This window comes from Halyomorpha halys, unplaced genomic scaffold (genome assembly GCF_000696795.3).
Source record: "Halyomorpha halys isolate HHAL.00 unplaced genomic scaffold, Hhal_1.1 Scaffold217.1, whole genome shotgun sequence".
NCBI classification, from domain to species: Eukaryota; Metazoa; Arthropoda; class Insecta; order Hemiptera; family Pentatomidae; genus Halyomorpha; species Halyomorpha halys.
The window spans coordinates 366,977-378,196 of record NW_027114159.1 but is presented as its reverse complement, the minus strand read 5'-3'; the positions used below and the strand labels follow the sequence as shown (position 1 = coordinate 378,196).

At 34.1% G+C, this 11,220-nt stretch overlaps 2 protein-coding genes across 4 annotated transcripts in view; one reads left to right on the top strand and one right to left on the bottom strand.

Annotated features, from left to right (window-relative positions):
• crm (cramped chromatin regulator) overlaps positions 1–1,797 on the bottom strand; it is a 30,219-nt gene extending 28,422 nt beyond the window's left edge. For 2 of the 3 annotated variants that reach the window (XM_067051405.1, XM_014419072.3), the window contains exon 1: positions 1,095–1,265. In XM_067051405.1, coding sequence (XP_066907506.1) covers positions 1,095–1,263 — 169 coding nt within the window. In that variant the 5' untranslated portion in view covers positions 1,264–1,265. Of the gene's footprint in view, positions 1–1,094 lie in introns of all 3 variants that reach the window. The other variant, XM_014419071.3, reaches the window with a different exon arrangement.
• Positions 1,798–1,966: 169 nt separating this feature from the next.
• Positions 1,967–7,681, top strand: BORCS7 (BLOC-1 related complex subunit 7). The gene is made up of 3 exons (XM_014419073.2): positions 1,967–2,214; positions 2,281–2,343; positions 6,013–7,681. Exons 1-3 carry the CDS (start codon positions 2,077–2,079, stop codon positions 6,127–6,129), a joined length of 318 nt encoding a protein of 105 aa, XP_014274559.1. The 5' UTR covers positions 1,967–2,076; the 3' UTR covers positions 6,130–7,681.
• Positions 7,682–11,220: the final 3,539 nt, after the last annotated feature.

Here is an 11,220-nt window from a genome sequence, read left to right as displayed (position 1 = left end):
AATCCTGGACTAAACTTAAAGCCTGGTCCTTGGCCACCACTTATCATAGTCCTTGAAGCCTTGAATCCTGGACTAAACTTAAAGCCAGGTCCCTGGCCAACATCTATTGTAGTCCTTCAATCCTGAACTAAAATTAAAGACTGATCCTTGGGCACCATCTATCGTAGTCCTTGAATCCTTAAATCATGAACTTGACTCATTATCATGTTCCGTAGAACTCATTTATTCCTCCTATTCAATTGATGAGATGTAGGAATTCCACTTATCTAATCTCTTGCACATTTTAAAGTCTTTTACCTTCTGACATCCTCCAGCTTTTTGGATAAATACTGAAATTTGAGAAATGATGAAAAGAAGAGATGCTGCCGGATAACATTGCAGTCATACTCGAATTATAATTGATAATTCAACCTGAAGGCTTTTAGAAACCTCTTGGGCAACCACTTCCCTACTATCCTTTCCCAAGCTCCATATCCTAAATCTGAGATGAAAATGTAAATAGACTTCACTGGCTCCACATTCCACTTACATTAGTCTCAGCTGATGATCTTAATACATTTTTCAGTGATACTCTTCTGATTGAACTTCAGACCCACCCAGTTACCCTTTCTACTCTTCAATACCCATTTAATCCTGATCACTTCTATTTCCTTCATATATCTCCTAATGACATAATTACCTCTATACTGAAGTCCCTAACAAACAATATTGGCCGATAAACAACTGCCCTCCTGAATATCTATAACTTTTGCACATCGAAACTCAATTTTTCCCATGGTCTGAAAATAAAGTACTTGTCCGTCCACTGAATGTACCTCCTCAGCTTCCGACTTTAGATCCAACTCCATCCTATCAAATTCTCTAGAAAATGGCCTTATGAAAGCAACAAAGTTTGAAAATTTATTTCAAGTTCAGGAAAAAAAAAAATTAAAATTATATTCAGTAAAAAAATTAAATTGGAATCATAATAACACACTTATTAAATCAGAGAGAAATGAAAGGACTTTACTCACACTCTTATGATTAAAAATTAAATAACTATTTATTAACTTTAACAGATATAATACATAATTTTCCATAAGGATTTTTATTACCTTTTTTTTCTGGTGACTGGGCTTGTACTAATGCTTGTTCCTGGTCAAGGCGCAGTTTTTTTGAAACTCTAGCACTTGCTCTCAGTTGTATACCACTAGATAACACCTTCTCTGGAGGGCTTTCTTCAACTTTGGAACTGCTAAGATCATTAGTGTTTTGTGAGTCCATTTCTTCAAGCTACCAGTATTTGATTTACATTGGTGTGCATAAACGTACATCTCAAAAGTACAATTGGTTAATCATATACTCAGGAAAAATTTATCATATAGGAATAGATTCATAGATTCTTAAGAATTCAAAATGGCAAACTATCATTCCTACCTCTGTATTTTGAGAAATTTTTCTCACTAAAACAACAAATGATTATATTTTAATGTAAACGAAGACCGACATTATCGGATTAAGGTTATAAGACAGCATAAACAATAAATAATTATGAAAAATGTCAGAGCAATTTACGATTACCAAGATTAGCACTCATAACTAGTGCCCTTCAGTAAAGCATTTTTAATTCACTAACGAACAAACAACAACTGTAGAGAAGCTTGAATTATGTTCTTAAAATCATCCTTTCTTTGAAAACAAACAATTATTTTAAATTTGTTGGAACAAGGCGGGAGATATGAGAATAGTACGAAGCACTAACCCGAGTCGAAGGGGGCCATCAACGCTCAACACAACAGAACACCATCCCCCTAAAATAAATTAATTTGTAATCATTATTGAATAGAGAACACTTATGCTCTAGCCTTAATGACTCCTATCTCAAACTTCATTTTTCACGGGAACTCTTCAGCATTAAAATTTAGATTCCAAGGCTTTAAATATTTATTTTGAGATTCGTATTAAACAGAAAACCTCCTGTCAATCAAGTTCCCACTTTTATCAGTTGTAACCCTATTGCTACCTCGTGATTAATGTCAAGCATTAGTTAGATAAGTGTTTAAATTTTTGTTTGTTACTGATTTCGAAAATAATCGTATGGCATCGGCTTCAAGTACTTCGGCTAAATCGCTATTTGCTGAATCAAAATTTCGTCTCGCAGACCGAGTTCAAATTAATATAAATAATGTTGGTTCTTTAGCTAGACAAATACAAAGAGGGTCTAAAACTTCTGAGGTAAAATATGTTATTTTATAGTTGATAAAATATTTACATGTATTGATTTTTCCGCAATATTTTCAGATTATGATGAAATCTGCAAGGGATTTTGCAACACAAGAGCAGACTCTTGCTAGTATTGAGTCAGTAAGTTATTTTATTAATTTGTTTTACTTACAAAATCACTACTACTTTTTTAATTATTTATTTCCAAATATAAGATATTAACAAATATCTAGATAGGTTGGATTAATCAGATAAATTTAAATTTGAAAAAAAATTACATGCTAAGCAGCACGAGAAATTTTTAAATGAATATGTTGTATTGACAACCCTGTGACCAGGACATTGACCCCTTATATCCCTATAAAATTATACTGCTTATGTCCCCTGTTGCTGTGTACGTAAGACTGTTGAGCACGTTGTTATTGCCTGCACCACAGACAAGAAACAGAGAGCTTCAGAGGGAAATTGGGCTCTGTACTAACCAGATAAAATTTTCCTCTGCTTGTAACATCTGAAAACTACCAGTATTACAAATCCTTTGTGTAGGGGTGGAAAACAGCAGTTGGCCCAGCTCACTTCAATCTGGGAAGAGGAGGACCAAAAAATGAAACCGTTGTTGCAGATTTTGGATGAAAACAGGCCTGCTGAATTCAGTGAATTTTACTAATTCCCTTAAGGGCTTAACTAGTTAATTATTATGTTTTTCAGCTGGAGTGACATAACCACAGTCTTCTTTCTGTGATATGCTGCAACTGCTAAACCCATGTTGCTGAAAGATGAGTTAGGATATAAATAAATTAATATGTTGTATCGATAGATAGTCTAGGCCTGTTGGCAGTATTTAGCTTCAAAGTTTTGAAATTTTGGAGTTCCAAATTTTCCTCATTAAGTTCCATTTTTTAAGGCTGCGATTTTAAAATTTTTCATTACCTCTTACTTGACAACAAATTCATTTTTCTGTTTCCATGGATAGTTGAATTGAGTTGCTATTTTTCTACGGTCCAAAAACACGTTTTCATGATAAATCAACTTATCATCTTCTTCATGGTGGGTATGGATTTATTAGTGCTGAATGTTCATTTGAGGTTTACTGCCTCAGTTTTTAACAGTACCGTGAATAATGCTAAAATATCTATTAAAAAATTGATCTTTTTTCATTTTTTTTTGTCTGTAACATAAAAATCAGGTATATTTTATAAAGCATCTACTTATGCTAAATTAAAAAATTGTAAATTTCCTTTATTTTTGCCTTTTTTATTTTTATTCTGCCCATAATTTAGGAATATGCATTCCTAATCTCATGGGGTCTTGTCAAATGAGAACCAGAAAGGGACCCTAATGTAATATTTGGAGAAGTTCTGAAAATTTGTCCTTTTGTGTTTTTAGGCTTTTTTACATTTGGGCTTACTTACTTACTTCCTTGGTGCTACAGTCCAGGTCAGGCCTTGGCCTCCTCTAGAAAGTTCTTCCACTCGTTCCTGTCCTGCGCCTTATGCCACCAACCTGGCGCTCCCCATCCTGACGCAATCTTGCCAACCTGGTCTTGCCTTCGGTCGCCCAACTTTTCTTTTGCCTATCATTTCATACCTCATGACTCTTCGGAATCCTTGGGCCATCCATTCGAACGACATGTCCTGCCCACCTGAGTCTATTTATGTTTATGATACGACCGATGGAAGTATCATTATATAATTCATCTAGCTCTTTATTACGTCTTTTCCTTCAGACACCATTCTCTTGAATTGACCCGTAAATACGCCTCAGAATTTTTCATCTAAATATTTCTAGTTTAGTTATATCTCTTTTGATCAGAGTCCAAAATTCTGTATAGAATGGTCTTGGTTTAGACCATTCTATACATGTGATAAGTCTGGACCTGAAGTGCTTTATGAGACCGTGATAGCTTCTATTTGATACTGCTATTCTCTATTCTATTTCCTTTGAAGTGCTATTTTTGGTATCTATATAGGTTCCCAGGTAAACAAATCGTTGTACTTTCTCAAAATTATAGTTATTAATCTGGAGGTGTGGGTCAGGCTATCTACCACCTACTACCATAAATTTTGTTTTATCTTCATTTATTTTGAGTCCCATCTTTACCGCAGATGACTCAATCGCCTTGATAGTGTCTATGAGGTCGGCTTCCATTCTACTGATGATATCTATATCGTCTGTATACGCCAGTAACTGCACTCCTTTATTAAAAATGTGTCTGTATATGAGTCTCTGATTACCTTCTCTAGTGCTAAGTTAAATAGAAGGCAGGATTTTTTTTTAGCTGATTAGTTTTTTTTTTTTTTTTGTAATTTCAACTTTTTCACTTCAAAAGTATTAAAAAAAAAAATTCTGTTTTTGTTTTTAACTTAAAAACCATGTAAATTTTTTTTTTTTCGGCCAAGACTCCCATTGGAGTCCTATACTGCCTAACCATGGGTTGGGGGTCAAAGTTCTTCATTTTGTGGGACCGCCACTCAATGAAAAAAGTCAACGTCCCAGGCCGGATTCGAACCGGCACCGCCAATAGACATCAAAGTTGATAAGACTGTGTCTTAACCACTTAGCTATGGGCGGCCCCATGTATTATTCAAATAACTTCTAATATTTATTTTATACTAAATTAAATAAAGACAAATTATCTACAATTTTGATTCCATTATAATTTTTGTTTTTTTACTTCATTTTTAAATAAGCAATAGTCAAAATTATGATACAGAATGTCGAGTCTAATGGAAACCAGAAAGTGGTCTCAAGAACAATTTTTTTTTTTTTTATCTTTCTTAGCTCTTCATGATACAAGACTGCGTCTTACAACTTTTTAGCCAACATTTTTATTTATTTTTGTCTGGAAGGGTCATAATAAAAGTAATGCAAATAAGCATATATCACTGCTTTGTTTGAATAGTATTATATGTTACAAAAAAACAATTATTTCATTTTGTACTTGATGTGATCAAGTCAATCAGCGATATTTTGCTAGAAAATCATATTGTTTTCTAAAATTTATGGTCACTAAAGGATAATATAATAGAAAATAAGTTTAAAAAGTTTAGATGAACTTATTTTGCTGTAATTTCAAGAGATAAAGATTGTATTCTCTAAGATTTCGATATAGAAATCAAGAATTCCATGGAACTTACTGGGACCATACCTAATTCTAAAGATAGCCTTTTATGTGGCCATGGGATACTTATCATATGCCGTTGTCTAGTTTTATTAATGAGATATAAGATATATTTTATGAATAAGTGAGGGAATAACCAACTCTTCTGCACTAATCCATTAGCTGACCACATGTAAACTAGTATTAGGTAGTATGACTAATATTTTTGATGTATTTTTCGTCATTGAATCTTTGAAACATTGATTTACTTGGTTTGTAGTCTTTTAATAATTGAAGAGCTCTATCTAAAAAAGGTTGTAACTGACATTTCTTCAAACTTCACTGGGATAAGAAAAAGAACGTCATACCTTTGACCAAATTATCATATTTTTAATCTTGGCAAACGAGAGCCTTCATTAAGGATTAGGTATGATTCATTATTATCACTAGTCGGATTAGTTTAGACAGAAATTTTTCCTGTCGTGAAATCACTCTGTTGAATTTTGTAGTTGTAACCTCTAAAAGGGAGGATTTCATTTGTCATATAGTTAAGAATGAATTAGTTTATTTTTATTTGTAGATTCTTAAGTTATCTTTTTTTGTTTGTATTTAACATAATGACTAAACAATAATTTAGCTAAAATGTTAGTAGAAGGGTAGTTTAACTTTTTTTTTCCATTTTATAATAACTTGTGATTTCTGTATTTCAGAATCTGAAAAAAATTCAGCAATTGAATGATAAAATGAACATAGATTACAACTTGATTACTAAAAGTGGATTATTGATAGAAGAAGCGAAGGAGCAAACCAGGGCAATGCAACGGTGATGTTTGTAGAGGGGTCAATTAGATCCCTGTTCAAAATTGACTTTATATTTGTGTTCATAAAAATTATATTAAAAAAATTGAGTCTGAAAGATGAATTCATAAACAAAATCATACAAATGATATGTAAAAATGTAAATAGAAAGAAAGGCCATTTACAAATTTATTTATTTACTTTTTTGTAAAAGGATATTTGTTTTGAGAAAATTAGAGTAGTTTTTCATAATATGCACTTCTATTCTTTATTAGTCTTCAAAGAAAATTTTAAAAAAAAGCATATGTATATATTTTTATGCATATCTCTCTAAAGGTTGTGAAATTCTCTGATTTTTATAATTTATTCATTTGAAGAGAAATGATTTTATTATAGTAATTTTGGAATTTACCTTAATTTTGCAATAATAATAGTTTATGATGTAGAACTTAAGTGTGGTTTAAGCAGATTGGGATCAAAATATAAGGGGACCTCGATATAATGAATTTTTGGATCCCATTGAACGTCATAGCATTAAATGGAAAATATAACAAATAAAGCATGTAGGCATAAATATAAAATCCTCTTAGAAAAACATAATATAATTGTACGCAACAAATTTTCACAATGTTATATTGTGAAAATTTCAAACCTCTTATATAGCTTATATATATATACAATATTGCATATGTATCTCAGTAAAATGAATGAACATGTTTGGACATGAATCGTAGCAAAACTTTCTTCAGCTTTGTTTTTACTCAATTTTGTGACATAAAACAATAAGATTTGTTAACAATTGAAGTGCTTTGTACTTGGTCATCTTGTAGTGATTGCTGACAAGCAGAATTGGTGTGTAAGTTTTGAGGAAATTGAATATTTACTGAAATGTATGTAAATATGTTTGTATGTGATTTTAGTGTGTAACTAAGGTACAATGATTTACAACATTAGGAAATATTACTTTTCTAGTTTTGCAAAATAAGCATTTTTTATTATTTCTCATGCCCCAGACTTTAATCATTGTAGCGGGTTTGAATTCCATAGAATTTATTATGTAAAAGTTTATTCACCTCAGTATAATAAATTTTTATCCATTATAATGCATCCCTTGATTTAATGAACTTTTTAAAAACCTTTTGTTGAGATTTGTTATATTGAGGCTCTGCTGTATTAGTTTTTAAAATGAAATTGCTACAGTTAATTAATAAGGTTTATGGAAATAAAAATTTATGTCTTGTCTCTGTAATTGTATAACTAGAAAGAGAAAATTGAAAATTGCCTTTAAGTAAGATGCTAACGCTGTCAAAAATTTATAAAACCTGTCTTCAATGCCTGGAAGAGCTTATAGAATGTGTGGAGTTTGCTAGTATCTTTGTCTCGATATACATGTGTGAACGAATGTTTTCCAATATGAACATTAAAAATCAATTGAGTGTTCAAATAACTAGTTCATTATTCTTGTTAATTAAAATTCTTACTTCTTATATATGAATTATATATTATCTACACATATGTATATATAATGATGTACCGGTTATATAATAAATTATATTTAAAAAAATATTTGTTAAAATATTACTAACATATTTAATTTTTTACCAACTCCTTTAATGATCAAATTAGCTTCATAAGTTAGCCAAGTATTGCTTACATACCAACTATACCTTAAACCTTTTAAATGATGATAAAGATTGCAATCTCTTATTAAAAAATTATCTATTTTCTAAGGATAATTTAAATTAATTGTATATTTTTAGTAAAAGATTTTTTTTTTTAGAACCCAATGATATTATATTACAGATATGTCATATTAAAATAATATTAATAAATGTTTCTTTCTCTCAAATCTTACCACCAACTTATTATATCTAAAGCTGACAAAGGTAACTCAACTGTGATCATGAACAAAACTGAATATATTGACAAAATTCACCTCCTATTTGTCATAATAACTTACAAACCTTTTTTTTTTTATCCCCCTCCCTTATTATTTCTGACATACGGGGTGCGGTAGCAGTTGGGTAGTGCGCTGGGGTTTGCACATGCCACTGCTCCCAAAAATCAACTTGTTTTTTAATTCTTTTGTCAATTAACTATTTAATTATTATTGAGAACAAATTTTTACTGTGATACAGCCCAGTGCTTTACTGATGGGGCTGTACCTTGTCCACTGAATCCATTCAGTAGGTCCTAATTGTGCGCATCTGTCTGGGTGCCTCCTGCAGTTGCCAGGCTGGTCCAGCCCTCCTGGTCTCAGTCTGGGTCAGCTTCCTTCTCTTCTGGTGGCTCACCGATGGCGGTCAAGCCCTTCCCATTGTGAAATGAGTTGGGCCCACCACCTCCTTCCACCCACAAATGAACTCCCTGAAGAAGGGATAATTCTCTTCTTCCATCAAACGGGGGAAGTCCGACTCGGCGAGAGCGAAAATCCCGGTCTTTCTCGACAGCCTGGCTCGGTGTCCTTCCATGGCGGAGCAATTTACTATTAGGTGTTCTGATATTTCAGAAACTCTGCACGTGGGGCACCAGGGGTCGATGTTCTTTCCAAAGCTCTGCAGCTTTCCCCGAAATCCTCCATGTCCTGTTAGGACCTGTGAGACCCAATAGTCTAGGAGGACCCATTTAGCCTTCAATCTAGAAAGGATTGTAGGGAAGAATTGTCTCAAAGTAGTGCCCTTCTGGCTTGCTACCCACCATCCATTCCACCCCTGTATTGAGTCCTCCCACAGCATTTTCTTACATAAGTTTGGAGTCTCACCGATCCTCTCTCAGAGCTCCTTCAGTAGTGCTTCTTCCCTCCCTCTTTACTTCATATTTAAGGACATCCTCCCTGAGGATGAGGTTCAGAGGCATCACTCCGGCAAGCACCTGCACCGCCTCCTGTGACACCGTTCTGTATGTCTTCGTGACCCTCAACAGAGCCAATCTCTGTATAGTAGTCAGTCTCCTCTTCTGTGTCTGCATGAGGTTTCAGGTCCACGCAGGGGATGCATACCTCAGAATACCCAAGATCACACCTTTATATATGGTCTTTGTTGCAGAGTATCTGAGGCCTCAAAATGTACCCCCTGTCCTACTTAATCCATTGAGTAACAGGGTTACCCTGTCATTTAGATACACCAGGTGAGAAGTGGCATCAAATCTTCTTCTTATCCTCACACCTGTCACCTCCTCACCCGGTCTAACCCTCTCTCTTTGGATACCCAGGGTGATAGGATGAGCCCGGTCTGTGGAGCCTCTTATGAGTATGGCCCGAGTCTTGGCTGCTGCCATACTCAACTTCCTCTTCGCACACCACTCTCCTAAGAGACTGGCACACCTCTCCGCTTCTGTCTTTAGTCTGGCTTTGCTGTTCTTGGCCACGGTTGTCAACATAGGCCATGGCTAGGTACCCTTTTTTCTCTAGTTCCCCCAGCAACTCATCGAACACTAGCTTCCACAGAGCTGGTCCTAGGACAAACGTTGCGGACATCCTCTTTCGATTTTCCTCTCGACCTCGTAGTAGTTACCCCCTGACCTTGACACTCCTGTTTTGATGTTACTACCTACAAGGGAGTATAAATTACTGGGGGTGTTGAGTACTGGTGTACACAGGGCCACCAAACGCTGTTGAAGGCAGAGATGTCAAACATGATCAATAAGACATATTTCTCCTCCACGTCCCTACGCACTCTCAGGATCCATAGTTCCCTTGCCACGAGTCGAGCCGAATTGCCGTGGATAACTTGCAGCACTAAGGATTGGATCATGTGTTCCAGAATCTTACAGCTACTGGGAGGAGGCATATAGGTCGATAGGCTTTAGGTGTTTCCTTATCCTTACCACCTCCCTTGTAAAGCAGCCTCATGTCTGCAATCCTCCACATGTTTGGAAAGTACCCCTTATCCTAACACTTGTTGAATATATCCAATAATTCCTCCTCAATATAAGAGGCACTGTTCTTGAGGATTGTAGCATCTATACTTTCTAGTCCTGGAGCCCTTCTGACCCTTTGTCTGTCCACGGCAAGACAAAGTTCACACATATCCCATGGTGGACATAGATCGGTACCAGTTGGGTATAACATGGTGCGTCTAACCATTCCATCATCTGCACTATCCTGGGATGGATCATCCCTGGGGTATGTATAGTCTATATACATCTTGGCAGCCTCCTCCAAGGTGATTGCCTGGGCATCTCTCACTCTAATAGCCGCCATCACCTGTAATGGCTTAACTTAAATTTGTTATTTTTTTTATAATTTCTTCCCCCTTATTATGTATACATTTTTTTTAATTTAAAAAATAAAATTGTTTTCAAATACAATGTATTTTTAGCTGTCAGTGCATACTACTTCTCCATTACATCCTGTCAACCTCTAGTCTGATTGGTACATTTTCTATCATGTTTATCATCTTCCTTTATTCTTGATTTTACAATTTTTCCCCTTTGTAGATCTTACTGTAAACTTTATTTTATATTTCTTCTTGTTTTATCTGTTGTTATTTCAGTTTCCATTAATTGTCAATAACCTTTTTTTTTATTCTTATTTAATTTTTGTACGTATCATTGTACATGTTTTTAATTTTTTATTTACTTTGTTCATTAAAGTGTTTGTATCCTTATTTAGCTCTGATGAAATTCCACAATGTGGGCCAAAACGTTGGCTCATATTAAATAGTTTTATGACTATTTGAGTTTTTTCTTTGACTGCACCCGTACCATCTTCCTTTTAATATTAATTAATTACTTATCATACATTTATTTTAATAACCTCTGATTTGAATGTATTAAGACATTGTTATAAAGAAAGTAAAAACAGAATGACAAAAAGATAAAGAAAAAATAAAGAATGGCTTATTTTTGAAATAGTAAATTGGAAAACAAGCAACATTAATGATAATAATTATGAACATTTAAAAGAAAAGACAATGAAACTATTGACATAAATTAAAATGTATAACTGGGAGGGATGACTGCTGAAATTAAAACATTAATTTATAATATATATGTATGTATAGTTGACCGTAAAAATTGATATATAGGGAGATGGTCAGGGTTGCGGTCAAAAGAGAAATAGTTGTAAACTATTTTTGTTTCTCTTTTGACCACAACCCTGACCATCTCCCTATATATTA